At 49.2% G+C, this 19,725-nt stretch overlaps 1 protein-coding gene across 1 annotated transcript in view; it reads left to right on the plus strand.

The window, feature by feature from the left end:
• The window catches only part of necab1 (N-terminal EF-hand calcium binding protein 1), a 362,049-nt gene that overhangs the window by 286,843 nt on the left and 55,481 nt on the right, over window positions 1–19,725 (plus strand). The window contains exon 9 of the mRNA XM_072467989.1: window positions 1,388–1,441. Coding sequence (XP_072324090.1) covers window positions 1,388–1,441 — 54 coding nt within the window. The remainder of the gene's footprint in view (window positions 1–1,387; window positions 1,442–19,725) is intronic.

Raw genomic sequence — 19,725 nt, forward strand, 5'->3', positions numbered from 1 at the left:
CGCTCACCACGTGATTCTCCAGTGTCGCCTCGCCCTCCTGCTGACCCTGCCACGGACTATGCAGAGCTCCCTGTCACTCTGCCTCCCCCTGACTCTGACGCAGTCCAGCCCGCTCCTGAAGCAGCGGCTCTTGACCCACCCTTGAGGCGGTCAACCAGAATTCGTCGCCCACCTCAGAGACTAAATTTATGAACTTTTCGAATTTATGGACTCTCTGAATTTTTTCGTTGCTTTGTTTGATCGTTTCCCTGATTTATATATAGTGTTGATCTCGTTACTCTTGTTGCATACTGCTTCTCTGCACCAGGCACCTGCCCATGTAAATAGCTTAGTTCCCATGTACATAGTCCTGTAAATATGTCTTCGCACCCCACACGTAGTTAGGAACATTATCACCACACATTATTTATTGCCTCAAACATACATAAAAGGGGGGATGTCATAATATACACCAGTATATCATGGTGCAGACATACACACTGATGGACACACAGCAAGACCAATCAACACACACAACACCGCAGCCAATCACCAGTTAGAGAACATTCACTATAAAGACAGAGGGCATCAGTTTTACCGCTCATTCGGGATGTAGCCTTTCAGAAGGACAGATCTTACAGCTTACAGCACAGATCTTCACCATGTGCTGAGTGCATAGACTGGTTAGGACAGGCATAGGTCTTTAGTTTAATCTAACATTGTGTTAACCCACAGTGAAAGTATGTTCAACAGTTTCTAGCTTAATAAAATAGTGTTGTACTATTTTAAGTGTTGGTAGCCTGTATGTGTTCCACGGATTCAGAGCACCCAACACATCAATGTCCTGAATTGTTCCGCGATTGGTGCTGCTGTCAGGGCTGTAGAACACCCACGATTCAGTCCCAGTGTCTCTTCAATGTCTCTCAAACAGAGAAAATGCCCAATGACTTTCATGTCTCCCACAGCTGTTGCACACTTCCGGAAAAAAAGCACCTGAAAAGAAGACTGCTATTTCTGAAAGACCACTAACTCAACCTAATTCAGCTATTCTATCATGCTCTTTACATATTCAAGCACCAGCTACACCATTTGAAACTAGGGCATTACTGAGACAGATGAAATATAACTGGGTGAATCAAAGAGCATCAGTCAGTGGAAGCAGATTAGAGCCAACAATGCGGAAACAACTATCTTCAGAGAGGGCAGCGATGGCTATCCTTGGCTGAGGGGACCAAGTATCAAGATCACAGGAGGCCAGACTTAAAAAGAGATGTACCCAATCAGCAGGGAGCCATGCCTAGGGGAGTGTGTTACAGGAAATTATGGGCATACATAAGCCTGCAACTTCCTTTTTCATCCATATCTTCTGGTTGGTCCAGTTATTTTTATTGTCATTTTTGTTTTGCAGGATTTGAAACTTGAACCGCTGGAAGAAGAAATATTGGAAGGAAATGCCAAATCTGTAAGTCAGCTTCAAATTACTTAAAAACCATTTCAAAAGGCAGCACGGTGGCGCAGTGGGTTTGCCCTGTTGCCTCACGGCGCCGAGGTCCCAGGTTCGATCTCGGCTCTGGGTCACTGCCCGTGTGGAGTTTGCACATTCTCCCTGTGTTTGCGTGAGTTTCGCCCCCATAACCCAAGGATGTGCAGGCTAGGTGGATTGGCCATGCTAAATTGGCCCTTAATTGAAAAAAATGAATTGGGTACTCTAAATTTTTTTTAAAAAATTATTTCAGTCACTACGAGCACAAAATTATTTCCTGACCATCTTTGGAAATAAAGGGAGGAAGGAAGCAACGAAGAGATCCAGACCACCATACAAGTTTATCATCCTAGAATTTTGATGTCAAATTTCCCCAGCATAGGTTTGGGCCATTGAGTTATCAGGGCTATCAGAGTAATCACCCAACTAGGAGTTTGATGCTAGAATAGGTCTATGCACGCTTTAATAAAGCAGCCAGAGCCGGTTCAACAAACCATGACATATATACTGAAACCAATGTATATAATTGTAGGCATGAGCACTCAGCCAACCATATCTAAATTAAATGGCGAAAAATTCATTTGCATGTTTGCGTCTAGTATGTAAGTAATAAATCACCATTCCATGTATTAATTTCAAGGTCATAAATCCTATTCTGGAATTGCTCAGAAAATATAGTTGCAGCAATACAGATGAAAGTGCACATTATGCTGGAATTTCCTGGGGCCACCCGCTAGCCGCGGGATTTGCAATGGTCTGCTGAATCCAGCATCGGGTCAAAATCTCGACTTGCACCGAGCTTCAAACCGATCACGAGTCTCCCAGCCTGCCCTGCCGGCCATAACTGGATTCCCGACGTCCCAGCCAAGCTTCCCGCCGTAACCATAAAAATAGCTCATTGGCGCTGTTTTACATCTTATTGACGGGCAGGACGCCCAATTCACTTGCCAGCTAGGATGCTCCAGCCACCTCAGGTGAGAGGCCCAATGGCTTGAATTGGTGCAAGCCTTGAGCAACGGGAACCTGGCGGCTTGCAGTCCGAAGGGTGGCAAGGTGGTGAGTACCATCTCAAAAATTGCCTTAAGGGTGCGAGGGGAGTCCTTCATGGGAGGTGGGGGTCAGGGGAGTTTGTGCTGGGCTGGAGGGGCTCATTCAGAGGTCTTTCCTGGGAGGGTGCTTGTTTGGCTGCTCTTCATATCTGAACTCTTTAAACCCTTAAACATTCAGTCAGTATGTAAAAATTTAAGTTTTCCCATAATAAAGTGAAAGTGAGCCCATCTGTACTCTTAAAGCCATTAAACAGTCACTCAGTATCGCAGAAATACACATCTCTCACAATAAAGTGGAAGTGATCCCATCTGTACTCTCAAACCCTTTAAAACGTCTGTCAGTATGCAAATTTAAAGGTATGTGAGGTGGAGATAAAAGTAATCCACTGAAAGTGATGGAAGCCTTTGAAGTGATTTTCACACAGTTTCATTGCCATTTAAAGTATAGAAGTCTCTGAGTGTGCCGAGAAGGCTGAAACTTAAAACTGCATTGCTTACATTCAATTGTATGCCCCAATGCCTGCTAAAAGCTTTTTGATTGACAGGTCGAGCAGTTTCAAAGGGGAGATTCAGATTATTTATTTATATAGCTCTGCAGGGATACATTAACTCAGGAGACCAGGTGTTTTCCCAACAGCAGTTTTTTTAAATGAGGCTGCCTCTTTGTTCTCAAGTGCTTCCTAGAAAGAACAGACAGCCTGATAGCAAAAGCAAGAACAGCAGAAAAAGACATATGGAGGTTGCAAAACAATACAAAGGAGGAAAGAGCCAAGAAGGCTTTACAACTTTGGTTCAAATATGGACAAAAGAGCTGAATGCCAGAGGTGAAGTGAGAGCGACTGCCCTTGATATCAAGGTAGCATCAAGGAGCCCTTGCTAAACTGGAGTCAATGGGAATCAGGGGGGAAACTCTCCACTGGTTGGAGTCATACCTGGCACAAAGGAAGATGCTTGTGGTGGTTGGAGGTCAATCATCTCAGCTCATCACTGCAGATGTTCCTCATGAGGACCCTTGGCCCAACCATCTTCAGCTGCTTCATCAATCACTTCCCTTCCATCATAAGTTCAGAAGTGGGGATGTTTGCGGATGACTGCACAATATTCAGCACCATTCGCGACTCCTCAGGCAATGAAGCAGTCCATGTCCTCATGCAGCAATACAGCAAGACCTGGGCAATATCCAGGCATTGGCTGATAAGTGGCAAGTTACATTCGCACTACAAAGTGCCAGGCAATGAACATCTCTAAAGAGAGGATCTAACAACTGTCCCTTGACATTAAATAGCATTACCTTCACTGATTCCCACACAATCAACATCCTGGGGGTTACCATTGATCAGAAACTGAAGTGGACTAGCCATATTAATACTGTGGCTACCAGGGCAGGTCAAAGGCTAGAAATCCTAAGGCAAGTAGCTCACCTCCTGACCACCTCCCCCCCCCCCCCCCCCCCCACCCCCAAAACCTGTCCACCATCTACAAGGCACAATTTAGGAGCATAATGGAATACTCTCCACTTTCCTGGATGAATGCAGCTCCAACAACACTCAAGAAGCTTGACGCCATCCAGGACAAAGCAGCCTGATTATTGCTCCCCCTTTCCAAACATTCAAACCTTTCACCATCCACGAACAGTGGCAGCCATGTGTACCATCTACAAGATGCACTGCAGTACTCACCAAGGTTCCTTAGACAGCATCTTCCAAGCCCACAACCACTACCATCTAGAAGGACAAGAGCAGCAGATACCTGGGAACCCCACCACCTAGAGGTTCCTATCCAAGTCACTCCCACCCTGACTTGGAAATATACCGCTGTTCCTTCACTGTCACTGGGGAAATATCCTGGAACTCCTTTGCGAACAGCAAAGTGCATGTACCTACAGCTCAAGGACTGCAGCAGTTCAAGAAGGCAACTCACCACCACCTTCTGAAGGGCAACTAGGGATGGACAATAAATGCTGGCATAACGAGTGGCACGCACATCCTGTAAATGAATACAGTCTTTCAAAACAGAGTATTTTACCTCAATAATGCAAAGGAACAATGTTCCATGTAGTGTATAAAATGGTTCCTATCCTAAAGTCTTTATTTATATATATATATCATGGTGACATGAATATGACAAGCCACAGTGTCCAAAAAGTTTTTATCTAAACTTCCTTTTCCATGAAAAGAAAAATAAATTGCATGTACTATTGGGCAGCACGGTAGCACAGTGGTTAATACTTGCTTCACAGTGCCAGGGAAAAAGAACAAAGAAAAGTATAGCACAGGAACAGGCCCTTCGGCTCTCCAAGCCTGCTCTGGCCATGCTGCCCATCTAAACTAAAACCTTCTACACTTCTGGGGTCCGTATCCCTCTATTCCCATCCTATTCATGTATTTGTCAAGATGCCCCTTAAACGTCACTATCGTCCCTGCTTCCACCACCTCCTCCGGCAGCGAGTTCAAGGCACCCACTACCCTCTGTGTAAAAAACTTGCCTCGTACATCTCCTCTAAACCTTGCCCCTCGCTCTTCAAACCTATGCCCCCTAGTAATTGACCGCTCTACCCTGGGAAAAAGTTTCCGACTATCCACTCTGTCTATGCCCCTCATAATTTTGTAGACCTCTATCAGGTTGCCCCTCAACCTCCATCTTTCCAGTGAGAACAAACCAAGTTTATTCAACTTCTCCTCAAAGCTAATGCCCTCCTACCAGGCAACATCCTGATAAATCTCTTTTGCACCCTCTCTAAAGCCTCCACATCCTTCTGGTAGTGTGGCACCAGAATTGAACACTATACTCCAAGTGTGGCCTAACTAAGGTTCGATACAGCTGCAACATGACTTGCCAATTTTTATACTCAATGCCCCGGCCAATGAAGGCAAGCATGCTGTATGCCTTCTTGACTCCATTCTCCACCTGTGTTGACCCTTTCAGTGACCTGTGGACCTGTACACCTAGATCACTCTGTCAATACTCTTGAGGGTTCTACCATTCACTGCATATTCCCTACCTGTATTAGACCTTCCAAAATGCATTACTTCACATTTGTCCAGATTAAACTCCATCTGCCATCTCTCTGGCCAAGTCTCCAAATGATCTGAATTCTATTGTATCCTCTGACACTCCTCATCGCTATCCGCAATTCCACCAACCTTTGTGTCGTCCGCAAACTTATTTATCAGACCAGTTACATTTTCCTCCAAATCATTTATATATACTACGAACTGCAAAGGTCCCAGCACTGATCCCTGTGGACCACCACTAGTCACGGTCCTCCAATCAGAAAAGCACCCTTCCATTGCTACTCTTTGCCTTCTATGACCTAGCCAGTTCTGTATCCATCTTGCCAGCTCACCACTGATCCCGTGTGACTTCACCTTTTGTACCAATCTGCCATGAGGGACCTTGTCAAAGGCCTACTGAAGTCCATATAGACAACATCCACTGCCCTACCTACATCAATCATCTTTGTGACCTCCTCGGAAAACTCTATCAAGTTAGTGAGATACGACCTCCCCTTCACAAAACCGTGCTGCCTCTTGCTAATACGTCTATTTGCATCCAAATGGGAGTAGATTCTGTCTCGAAGAATTCTCTCCAGTAATTTCCCTACCACTGACGTAAGGCTCACTGGCCTGTAGTTCCCTGGATTATCCTTGCTACCCTTCTTAAACAAAGGAACAACATTGGCTATTCTCCAGTCCTCTGGGACATCACCTGAAGACAGTGACGATCCAAACATTTCTGTCAAGGCCTCAGCAATTTCCTCTCTTGCCTCCTTCAGTATTCTGGGGTAGATCCCATCAGGCCCTGGGGACTTATCTACCTTAATATTTTTCAAGACGCCAACACCTCTTCATTTTGGATCTCAATGTGACCCAGGCTATCTACACACACTTTTCCAGACTCAACACCCACCAATTCCTTCTCTTTGGTGAATACTGATGCAAAGTATTCATTTAGTTACTCGCCCATTTCCTCTGGCTCCACAGATAGATTCCCTCCCCTGTCCTTCAGTGGGCCAACCCTTTCCCTGGCTACTCTCTTGCTTTTTACGTGTCACAACGTGGGATTTCCCTTCACCCTATTTGCCAATGACTTTTCGTGACCCATTTTAGTCCTCCTGGCTCATTGCTTAAGTGCCTTCCGTTTTTCCTTATATTCCACATAGGCTTTTTCTGTTCCCAGCCTTCTAGCCCTGACAAATGCCTCCTTTTTCTTTTTGACGAGGCCTACAATATCTCTTGTTATCCAAGGTTCCCGAAATTTGCCATATTTATCCTTCTTCCTCACAGGAACATGCCGGTCCTGAATTCCTTGCAACTGCCATTTGAAAGCCTTCTAGGTGTCAGATGTTGATTTACCCTCAAACATCCGCCCCCAATCTAGGTTCTTCAGTTCCCGCCTAATATTGTTAGAATTAGCCTTCCCCCAATTTAGCACATCCACCCTTGGCCCACCCTTATCCTTGTCCAATCCTACTGGATTATGGTCACTGTTCCCAAAATGCTCTGCTCCCCTACTGAAACCTCTACCACCTGGCCGGGCTCACTCCCCAATACCAGGTCCAGTACAGACCCTTCCCTAGTTGGACTATCTACATATTGTTTTAAGAAGCCCTCCTGGATGCTCCTCACAAACTCTGCCCCGTCCAAGCCCCTAGCACTATGTGAGTCCCAGTCAATATTGGGGAAGTTAAAGTCTCCCATCACAACAACCCTGTTGCTTTTACTCCTTTCCAAAATCTGTCTACCTATCTGCTCCTCTATCTCCCACTGTCTGTTGGGAAGCCTATGGTAAACTCCCAACATTGTGACTGCACCCTTCTTATTCCTGATCTCTACCCATATAGCCTCGCTGCCCTCTGAGGTGTCCTCCCGCAGTACAGCTGTGATATTCTCCCTAACCAGTAGCGCAATTCCTCCACCCCTTTTACATCCCTCTCTATCCCGCCTGAAACATCTAAAGCCTGAATGTTTAGCTGCCAATCCTGCCCTTCCCTCAACCAGGTCTCTGTAATGGCAAAAACACAGGAATCGATCCAGGCTCGATTCCCGCTTTGGTCACTGTTGGTGCGGAGTCTGCACGTTCTCCCCGTGTCTGCATGGGTTTGCTTTGGGTGCTTCGGTTTCTTCCCACAAGTCCCAAAAGATGAGTTTGTTTAGGTAGATTGGATGTTCTGAATTCTCCCTCAGCTTACCGAACAGGTGCCGGAGTGTGGTGACTCGGGGATTTTCAGAGCAAATTCATTGCAGTGTTGCAATGAAACATTGCAAAGAAGATGTTCTTTGTAGCCTGTTCCAATTTTGTCTGTCTGTACTCACGTGTTGCACATGCAAGCCAGAATTTTAATCCGAAGCTTGGTGAACAAACTCAAGAGATTTGGGAAAAAGTGGCACAAATAGTGGCATCTTCATTCCGGCAGGAGTTGCTCGTAGGGCGTAGAGTATGGAGTTGGCCTTCAGAAACAGTTTGGATTCAGCCACGGGGGTTGCTGAATGCTGAGGTGGTTTGGTTAAATGGACTGCCTCGCTTAATCTGGGACTTTGTCAAGGTTATCATTCATCATCATCATAGAATTTACAGTGCAGAAGGAGGCCATTCGGCCCATCGAGTCTGCACCGGCTCTTGGAAAGAGCACCCTACCCAAGATCAACACCTCCACCCTATCCCCATAACCCAGTAACCCCACCCAACACTAAGGACAATTTTGGACACTAAGGGCAATTTATCATGGCCAATCCACCTAACCCGCACATCTTTGGACTGTGGGAGGAAACCGGAGCACCCGGAGGAAACCCACGCACACACGGGGAGGATGTGCAGACTCCACTCAGACAGTGACCCGTGTCAGAATCGAACCTGGGACCCTGGAGCTGTGAAGCAATTGTGCTATCCACAATGCTACCGTGCTGCCCTTATGTGGTTGAATAATATGCCATCTAGCCCCAATTCCTCACACCACCTCAATGCCCACCCACTCCCGATGCCCCACCCATGCCAATACATGCCAACCCAAGCCACTCCACCAACATCCAGTGGCCCCTCATAATATTCATGCCAATTCATGCCCCTCTATCCACCTGCCATAACCCCTCATATGCTTAATTACAACATATGCTCCCCCACTCATCCTTAATATTAATAATCTTTATTATTGTCACAAGTAGGCTAACACTGCAATGGAGCTACTGTGAAAATCCCCTCGTCGCCACACTCCATCGCCTGTTCGGGTACACTGAGGGAGATTTCAGAATGTCCAATTCACCTAACAAGCACGTTTTTCCGGACCTTTGGGAGGAAACTGGAGCACCCGGAGGAAACCCACACCGACACAGGGAGAACGTGCAGACTCCACACAACAGTGACCCAAGCCAGGAATTGAACCTGGGGCTATGGTGCTGTGAAGCAACATTGCTAACCACTGTGCTATTGTGACGCCCATATGACCCCTTATAGCCCACATGGCAACTTAGTGCTAACTCATGACAACCCCTGCCCCACCCATAATCCTTTGCCCTTACAGCTCCATGCCAACTCACCCAGTATCCACCATTGGCATATCTCAGGAATCATGCTGAGATTAAATATAATCAAGTTCAAAATATCCATTATAGACTTCATTATGTATTCCAAAAAAACCTCGAATTGACAAAAGGCCATTCAATATCTTTAAGCCCCCTGAAGACTCAGTCCCTCATCAAAAAAAACATTTGCACTCATAGCCTACATCAAAGACATCTAATCCCTTAATAATAGCTTGGAGCTGTCAAACTGTGAATGTACAGCCATCATTGTGGTGATGTGGTGCTGTGGAAGCAGTCAAGCAGTAATAATAGAATTATGATAGCCTTTATGCCTATGCCAAGAAACAGCTATTGAAGCTGCAAGGGCTATTCTTTTACAACTCTCAACAGGCTGTTTTCTTTTCAAAATTTAAAGGACAGGTGATTTAAATAACTTGACAGCTTGACATTCCATAGACCTTAACTGCATTCCCATTTATTCTTAAAAATCATAAGTCACTAACTGTCGGAAATAGACCTCACACCAGCAAAAAATAAGATCTGTTTGAACTCCGGACTGAGTCTAAATGGCTCTGCTGGGATTGGGTTTTCCCCATGTGTGAATAACATGCCACCCTCTTTCCCCTTTTGGTGAAAAAAGGGTATCAGAAATGGGGGTAGGGCTTCCGGATCCAGGGTTCCTGTACCATTTTTGATAAGGCACAGAATTCCATTCCGCCCCCAAAATCTGGCTGTTATGTATCATAAATGAATGCATCTTTGTGTAGTATGTCACTTGATTATGTGGTGACATCATCAGAGGCACTTGGAAGATTGTCCCATTCTTTCACCTCGGGCTGTAAACAAGCAACTCCTCTCTAATAAAGTCTGACCAGCTGGTTAAGTAGCTTGCAGCGTGGCATCTTTTTTTTTAATGTATTTTATTCCAAACATGTATCAAAACTCCAGCAGAGGGCAGTAGAGCAGAGCTGCGGATTGGCTGTTGCGGGGGAAATTTGCATTTGTGCATTGTGGTCACCATAACTTGAAGGTGTACCTGTGCAAGAGACCCTAGCTGTTCAAGTGAAGGCAAGCATCCAGCAGAGGGCAGTAGAGCAGAGATGCTGATTGGCTGTTGTGGGGGAAATTTGCATACGTGCATCGTGGTCACCGTAACTTCAAGGTGGTTTGTGGAGCAGCTGTTGTCAAGTGATGATGGGGACCTCTGGAGGAGACCAAGATGGATAATCCAATCGGCACTTCTGGCTGAAGATTGTTGCGAAAGCCTCAGCCTTGTCTTTTGCACATACGTGCTGGACTCCTCCATCATTGAGGATGGGGATATGTGTGGAGCCTCCTCCTCCAGTGATCTGTTTAATTGTCCACCACCATTCTCGGCTGGATGTGGCAGGACTACAGAGCTTAGGTCTGATGCGCTCATTGTGCAATCACTTAGCTTTGTCTATTATTTGCTGCTTATTCTGTTTGGCACACAAGTAGTCCTCTGTTGTAGCTTCACCAGGTTAACACCTCATTTTTCGGTATGCCTGATGTTGCTCCTGGCATGCTGTTCTGCACTCTTCATTGAACTATGGTTGAGCCCCTGGCTTGGTGGTAATGGTAGAGTGTGGATATGCCCGGCCATGAGGTTAGATTGTGGTTGAATGTAATTCTGCTGCTGCTGATGGCCCACAGCACCTCATGGATTGCTTTGAGTTGCTAGATCTGTTCAAAGTCTATCCCATTTAGCATGGTGGTAGTGCCACACAACACGATGGAGGGTATCCTCAATGTGAAGACGGGACTGTGTCTCCACAAGACTGTGCGGTGGTCACTTCTACCGATACTGTCATGGACAGATGCATCTGCAGCAGGCAGATTGGTGAGGATGACGTCAAGTATATTTTTCCCTCTTGTTGGTTCCCTCATGACCTGCTGCAGTACCAGTCTTGCAGCTATGTACTTTAGGACCCGGCCAGCTGGGTCTGTGGTACTACCGATCACTCTTGGTGATAGAGATTGAAGTCCCACACCCACAGCATATTCTGGACCCTTGCCACCCTCAGTGCTTCCTCCAAGTGGTGTTCAGCATGGAGGAGTACTGATTCATCAGCTGATGGTGGCTGGCACATGGTAATTAGCAGGAGGTTTGCTTGCCCATGTTTAACCTGAAGCCACGAGACTTCATATGGTTCATTCTGAAACTAGGGTCTTAAATCTAAACAAAGTAAACTATGACAGGGACAACCTAGCTATGGTGGTTTGGGAAAATACACTAATTGAATTAGTATTTGAATTGAATTTGAATTGAATTAGTAATTGAAGTAGTATTACATGATCTACAACAAATATACACTCACCTAAGGCACAAAAAACCAACAGGGAAGCAAATAAACCATGGCGAACAAAATAAGTTAAATATTGCATTATATCAAAGGAAGTGGTTTGTAAGGTTTCCAGAAAAAGTGGTAAACTTGCAGATTCGGAGTGCTTTAGAATGCTGCAAAGGAGGACCAAGAAAGTGATAAAGAAAGGGAAAGGAAAATAAATTTAATCTATCGAGAAACAGAAAGGTGAACTCTAAAATCTTTGTTAGGTACGTGAAATGGAAAGAATTCACAAGGACAAATGCATTAACAACGCGATTTGCAGAAAAACCCTAATTTGGCTGAACCTTCCTATAATCTCCAACAGGCACTGCAGATATTCTTATCCCGTGAGAGCGCAGATCGTTGGGTTCAGGCGATTGGTTGTGCCATTTGTGCTTGGGCTGACAGCGCATTCTGCAGTAGGATCTGGTGGGCTGTGTGAGGTGTTCAGCAAATACCCAGAAGTTTTCCAGCCCAGCCTGGGGTGCATAAAAGGAGCTGTAGCCACAGGTTTACCCGGCAGCTCAGCCACGGTACTTCCGAGTGCGTCGGGCCTCCTATGACTTGTAGGAGAAGGTCGAAGCAGAACTCGACAGGTTAGAGAGTTTGGACATTATTCGTCCTGTGTGTTTTACCGACTGAACGTCACCCATGGTTCCTGTCCTAAAACCTGATGGGACGGTCTGCCTCTGTGGAGATTACAATACCGCTAATACCGCTTCACGGTGCGATCGCTACCCCATGCCTTGCATCGAGGACCTGTTTGCCAAACTGACTGGTGGGTGCTCGTTAACCAAGCTGGACCTGAGTAATGAATATTTGCGGCTTGAACTCGACAGGTCCTCTCGTCAATATGTTACATTTACTACGCACCAAGGCCTCAACAAACTGCCTTTCGGTGTGTCATCGGCGTGTGCGATATTTCAATCTATTATGAGAATCTGCTGCATGGGGTTACGGTGTATTTATGGTGTATTTGGATGATGTGCTGGTCACGGGGGCTGCCGACCAGGAGCACTTGAAGAACCTGGAAGTGGTACTGCAATGCTTCTCAGAGTTTGGCGTTGCCTGCATCGGGCAAAATGCGTGCTTCATGCAAGAGAGGTGGTCTACTTGGGTTATCGTGTGGACCACAACGACTTGTATCCAGTGGTGGAGAAGGTGCATGACATCCAGTTGGATTCCGCCCCGACGGATGCGATGGAACTCCGCTCGTTTCTGAAGTTGATCAATTATAACAGGAAATTTGTCGCAAGTCTCGCGGCCATACTGACCCCCTGCATTGCTCCTGAAGAAGCACCAGGCTATGGGGTGCGGTCCAGGAGGCGGCTTTTTGGCCTACCAAATGATGGTTGTCGGCCTCAGGAGTGCTGACGCACTGTGATTTGGGCAAGCCATTGATCGGCACGTGTGACACGTTGCCTTATGTGATTGGGGCCGTTTTGGCCCACCAGATGCCGAATAGTTGGGAGCGGCCAATCGCTTTTGCATTCTGAATGCTGACTGCGGCCGAGCATAAGTACATACAGATTGAGGAAGGTCTGGGGTGGTATTCGGGGTAAAACTTACACTAGTGAAAACTTCCGGTTGCGGCTATGCCTAGGTAGGTCGCACGTTCGGCAGCTCCCGCCGAGAACGGACTTTCGGGCTCTCTAGAGGAGCCCCAACGGCAATTGTTCGACGGCTTCCAATGTGGGAAGGTGACAGCAAGGTCCCCCCCCCGGCAGTATATGGATTGGACCAGGAGTGGAGCGGTGAAAAAAGTGATCTTGGAGCAGCGAAAAGTGAGAGGGAGGAAAAACAAGATGGCGGCGGGTGGAGACCAAGCAGCATGGGCGCAGTGGTCACAGGAGCAGCAGGGGTTTCTTAGACGCTGCTTTGAGGAGCTGAAGACCGAAATGCTGGCGTCAATGAAGGCGGCGATTGAGAAGCTAGTGGAGACCCAGAAGGCCCAAGGGGCGGCGATTAGAGAGGTGCGGCAAAAAGCCTCGGAGAATGAGGACGAGATCTTGGGTCTGGCAGTGAAGGTGGAGGCGCATGAGGCGCTGCACAAGAGGTGGGCGGAAAGATTTGAGGACCTGGAGAATAGGTCGAGGAGGAAGAATCTTCAGATTCTGGGTCTCCCTAAGGGAGTGGAGGGGCCCGATGTCGGGGCATATACGAGCACGATCCTCAATTCGCTGATGGCCGCGGGAGCCTTCCCGAGGCCTCTGGACCTAGATGGGGCTCACCAGGTCCTAGCAAGGAGACCCAAGGCCAACGAGCCGCAAAGGGCTGTAGTGGTAAGGTTTCACCGCTTTATGGACAGAGAGTGTGTCCTGAGATGGGCCAAGAAGGAGCGGAGCAGTAGGTGGGAGAATACAGAGATCCGAATCTACCAGGACTGGAGTGCAGAGATGGCTAAGAAAAGGGCTGGTTTTAATCGGGCCAAGGCGGTGCTCCATTGAAAGGGGGTGAAGTTCGGTATGCTGCAGCCAGCGCGATTGTGGGTCACGTTCCAGGATCGACACCACTACTTCGAACCGCCTGATGAGGCATGGAGCTTCATAGGGACTGAAAAGTTGGACTCAGATTGAGGGTTTGGTGTGGGGGGATGTTTGCTGTGTTTGCTACTTTTGGGGAATGTTCTTTTTGTTAGGGTGCTGGGTGGGGATGGGTGAAGGGATTTGATGGGGAGACTGTGGGAGAGTGTGTGCATCGGTGCTGGAGGGGCAGACCCCCACGAGAGAAGAGGGGGAGTGGAGACCCGGGGAGGGGATTTGTGGCAAGGCCGCAAAAGGAGCTGCGGCAGAGGGGGTGGGGCCGGCTCAGGAATGCGCGAGCTTTTTCCCACGCTAGAGAAGGACGGGGGGTGGGGGGCCGGGGGGGGATGAGTGGTGCTGGGGGGGGGCGCACACTGACTGCCAGGGAGGGGAGGGGGGATTCTCACACTGGAGGGGGTCGATGGAATGGCGGGAGAGGCCGGGGTCAGCAGGAGTCAGCTGACTTACGGGAGTGGTATGGGGGGAGCAAAAGGGCTAGATGTGGATCTAGCGGGGTGAGGGGGGGGGTAAAGGGGGGGGATAGGGTTGCTGCTGCATTGGCCAAAGGGGAGCTGGAAGTAGGAGAGGTCATCGGGGCGGGGGTCCGCCATCTGGGGGACTGGAGGGTGCGGGAGGCGCGGGCACGCGACTGGCCTAGAAAAGGAGATGACTAGTCGGCGGGGGGGGGGGGGAAGCAACCCCCAATCCGGCTGATAACTTGGAATGTGAGGGGCCTGAATGGGCCGGTCAAGAGGGCCCGGGTGTTCGCGCACTTAAAGGGACTGAAGGCAGTCGTGGTTATGCTTCAGGAGACGCATTTGAAGGTGGCAGATCAGGTTAGGCTGAGAAAGGGATGGGTAGGACAGGTGTTCCATTCGGGACTGGATGCGAAGAACAGAGGGGTTGCAATACTAGTGGGGAAGCGGGTATCGTTTGAGGCAATGAATATTGTAGTGGATAGTGGAGGTCGATATGTGATGGTGAGCGGTAGGCTGCAGGGGCTGCGGGTGGTACTGGTAAATGTATATGCCCCAAACTGGGATGATGCCGGATTTATGAAGCGCATGCTGGGTCGGATTCCGGACCTGGAGGTAGGAAGCTTGATAGTGGGGGGGGATTTCAACACGGTGCTGGACCCAGCATTGGATCACTCTAGGTCCAGGACGGGTAAGAGGCCGGCTGCGGCCAAGGTGCTTAGGGGATTTATGGACCAGATGGGAGGAGTGGACCCATGGAGGTTTGTCAGGCCCCAGGCCAGGGAATTTTCATTCTTTTCCCATGTCCATAGAGCCTACTCCCGGATAGATATTTTTGTTCTGAGCAGGGCGCTAATCCCGAAAGTGGAGGGAAAGTATTCGGCCATAGCCATCTCAGACCACGCCCTGCACTGGGTGGAGCTGGAGTTGGGGGAGGAGAGGGACCAGCGCCCGTTGTGGCGCCTGGATGTGGGACTGTTGGCAGATGAGGTGTGTGGGCGGATGCGGGGGTGCATTGAAAGATATTTGGAGGCCAACGACAACAGGGAGGTGCAGGTGGGGGTAGTCTGGGAGGCGCTGAAGGCGGTGGTTAGGGGAGAGCTAATCTGCATTAGGGCCCATAGGGAGAAGAGAGAGGGGAGGGAGAGGGAGAGGTTGGTTGGGGAGATTTTAAGGGTGGATAGGAGATATGCAGAGGCCCCCGAGGAGGGGCTACTCAGGGAGCGACGGAATCTCCAGACGGAGTTAGACCTGTTGACCACAGGGAAAGCAGAGGCACACTGGAGGAAAGCGCAGGGGGTGATGTATGAGTATGCGGAGAAGGCGAGTCGGATGCTGGCACACCAGCTTTGTAAGAGGGAGGTCAGGCGGATCCTAAGAGAGTTTGGGGACTTCTCGGGGTATAAGTTGAATGTAGGGAAAAGTGAGCTCTTTGTGGTGCATCCAGGGGACCAGAGAAGGGGGATAGATGACCTGCCGCTGAAAAGGGCGGAAAGGAGCTTTCGGTACTTCGGGATCCGGGTGGCTGGGAGTTGGGGGGCACTACACAAACTCAATTTGACGCGGTTGGTGGAGCAGATGGAGGAGAATTTTAAAAGATGGGATGTGCTGCCACTCTCGCTGGCGGGCAGGGTGCAGTCGGTTAAAATGGTGGTCCTCCCTGGTTTCTATTTGTGTTCCAGTGCCTTTACATTATGATTCCCAAGGCCTTTTTCAAACGGGTAAGCAGGAGCATCATGGGTTTCGTGTGGGCAAATAAGATCCCGAGAGTAAAGAGGATGTTTCTGGAGCGGGGTAGGGACAGGGGGGGTCTGGCTCTGCCGAATCTGTGCGGATACTATTGGGCAGCCAATGTGGTGATGATTCGTAAGTGGGTAATGGAGGGAGAGGGGGCGGCGTGGAAGAGGTTGGAGATGGCGTCCTGTGTGGGCACGAGCCTGAGGGCGCTGGTGACGGCACCACTGCCGCTCTCGCCGACAAGATACACCATGAGTCCAGTGGTAGCGGCAACGCTGAAGATCTGGGGGCAGTGGAGGCGACACAAGGGCGAGGTGGGAGTCTCGGTTGGGTCCCCGATTCGGGAGAATCATCGGTTCGTCCCGGGAAGGATGGATGGGGGATTTCGGAGCTCGCATCGGGCAGGGATTAGGAGAATAGGGGACCTGTTCACAGATGGGATGTTTGCGAGCCTAGGGGTGCTGGAGGAGAAGTTTGGGTTACCCCCGGGGAATGCTTTCAGGTATATGCAAGTGAGGGCGTTGTGAGATGGCAGGTGAGGGAATTCCCGCTGCTCCCGGCACAGGGGACCCAGGACAGGGTGATTTCAGGTGTATGGGTTGGAGAGGGCAGGGTCTCGGCGATCTACCAGGAGCTGAAAGAAGAGGAGGAGGCCGTGGTAAAGGGCAAGTGGGAGGAGGAGCTTGGGGAGGAGATAGATGAGGGTCTGTGGGCTGATGCCCTGAGTAAGGTTAATTCTTCCTCCTCTTGCGCCAGGCTTAGCCTAATACAATTCAAGGTTGTTCACAGAGCGCATATGACAGGGGCGAGGATGAGTAGGTTCTTTGGGGTGGAGGACAGGTGTGGGAGGTGCTCGGGGAGTCCGGCAAATCACGTCCCCATGTTCTGGTCGTGCCCGGCACTGGAGGGGTTTTGGAGGGGTCTTGCGAGGACTATGACCAAGGTGATGAAAGTCCAGGTCAAGCCGAGTTGGGGGTTGGCATTATTTGGGGTAACGGACGAGCCGGGAGTGCAGGAGGCGAAAGAGGCCGGTATCCTGGCTTTTGCGTCCCTGGTAGCCCGGCGGAGGATCTTGTTATTATGGAAGGACGCAAAGCCCCGCAGTGTGGAAGCCTGGATAAATGACATGGCAGAGTTCATTAAGCTGGAGAGGATAAAGTTTGCCTTACGAGGGTCTGTGCAGGGGTTCTTCAGGCGCTGGCAACCATTCCTAGACTATCTTGCGGAGCGTTAGAAGGTCAGCAGCAGCAGTAACCCTAGGGTGGGGGGGGAGGGGTGTGCAACCACCATTGGGACGGGCCATAAGCCCTTGCTTGGCCTTTTTTGAGAGAACAAGGCGATCCTACCTATTGCATCGGCGCAGATCCAGTGTAGGGTCTTACTGCTGGAAACCTATGAGTACTCCTTCCAGCATCAGCCAGGGACCCACATTGCGCACGCTGATGCATGGAGCCGGAGCCGAGGCTCTGGCCCCTTTCTCTGGTGGATGAATTCATTGCTGTTTTGAATTTCATAGACTACCTGACAGTCACCGGATCGTATACCCGCGACTGGACTCAGATGGACCCCATACTTGCCAAGATGCAATATCTGATAGTGTTTCGTGGCCAGTATTCTCAGCTGCCAGGGGAACTGAAAGCCTTCTCCTCCAGGGTGTCCGAACTGAGTGTGGGAGATGGTATTCCACTGTGGGATATGTGGATTGTGGTCCGAAGGGTCAAGAGCTCGTCTTGAAGAACCTGCACAAGGGACAACTTGGGGTGTATAAGATGAAGATGTTGGCACGGAGCTATGTCTGGAGGCCAAGAATGGATATGGACATCGAGAAAGTGCTCAACAATGTTTCATTTGCCAGGAGCACCAGACACTCTCCCACTGCACCCCTTCGTCCCTGAGAGTTGCCAGGCCGCCCCTGGGCCCAGGTTCATGATGACTTTGCTGGTCCATTCATGAGCTCGATGTTTCTTCTTTTGGTCGACGCCCATTCCAAGTGGTTAGAGGTCCACAGAATGATGGCAATCAGCTCCCGCGTGAATATCAAGAAGCTGCGTGTATCTTTTTCGACGCATGGCATCCCGGAGGTTCTCGGAAAGGATTATGGGGCTTGTTTCACCAGTGATGCGTTCTCGGCGTTCGTGAAGGCAAACAGATTTGGCGTCTAACAGGTTGGCTGAGCGGGCCATACAAACGTTCAAGCGAGGGCTCCGGAAAAATACTCAGGTTCCATGGAGACGAGGCTGTCTCGGTTCTCTTAGCGGACCATGCTGTGACTTGAGTGGCCCCGGCTGAGATGCTCATGGGCCGACGACTCCATGCCCGCCTTGACTTGCTGTTCCCCGATATCGGGGCAAAGATGTGCCATAACCAGGAGCTACAGGGACGCTGCCCTGTTCAGCATCAACCATCCGACACTTTGTTCCGGAGGATGCAGTGTTCATCCACAATTTCACAGTAGGTTCTCGGTGGCTCTCAGAGACTGTTTTCTGCCAAACTGGGCTGGTCTCCTACCAGGTTCAGGTTGGCAGCCAGCTGCTGAAGCGCCATTTGGATCACCTTCGGTCATGGAGTCTGCTCCTTCATAAGGTTCCTGATGTGTGACCTGTTCCGGATTGTCCAGTCCCGCTCTCGGACCGGCAAACCATGATGACCATGAATGTCTCGACACGGGCATGCGGGATGTCACCTCTTTGGATTCCAAAATGGAAATGCAGCCTTCTGCAGCCTCTGATGTGGACTCTGCTATGCAGCTACCTCCTGCCGAACTCCCACCACGGCACTCCGATAGGAAACGGCGATCCCCGACGCAATACGCGCCATCGGACTCAATGCCTAGATGCAGCATGTTCCGTGAGCCCCGCCACCCTTCCACTTCTTCTGTGTCTTCTCCTCCTCCTCCTTGTCCACAGCCTATGGTGGGTCCTTCGGGCATTGGGGAGGGAGGAATGCCATAACCTGTATCTGCACAGGACTTACGGGGTGGGAACGATTGTATTCCCTGTGTCTTTTGTGGAATATGAGCTTCCTCACTAAGGGAGTGGGGAGAGCTTCATTGCCATCGTATATAAGTTCGGCCTGTTCGGGAACGGCCGTCTCAGACCATGTTGGGTACCAACAGGAGCCATGTACCTTAAGCCTTATAAATAAACCTTTGTTTCTTTTGCTCAACTCGGTGTGGACTACCCATGTATTTTTAAAACTCTATATTATGTTTATCCCATCCAATATTTCACACATCCTGTCATTAACCACAATGTCGGCTTCACTTCCCTCTTTTATGAAGACAGAAATATTCATTAAGGATCATGCCCACGTCTTGCACTTTTGCTCTCTAATTGTTTTTCCTTAGTTATTCTTTTGCTCCTTATGTATTGATAAAACATATTTAGATTTTCCTTGATTTTATTTGTCAACTCTTTTTTTTACCCCTCTTTGCTTTCGTAATTTCCTTTTAATTTCTTTCTCTGCTCCTTTAGGCTTTCTGAAGAATAGTCCTCTGTACGTCTAAAATCACCTCATTTTGCCTCATCCTACTTTATATGCTCTTTGACATACAAGGGGGATCTTGATTTATGAATTCACTTCTTCTTCATGGGAACATGCTTGTTCGGTACCC

This window comes from Scyliorhinus torazame, chromosome 11 (assembly GCF_047496885.1).
Source record: "Scyliorhinus torazame isolate Kashiwa2021f chromosome 11, sScyTor2.1, whole genome shotgun sequence".
NCBI lineage: Eukaryota > Metazoa > Chordata > Chondrichthyes > Carcharhiniformes > Scyliorhinidae > Scyliorhinus > Scyliorhinus torazame.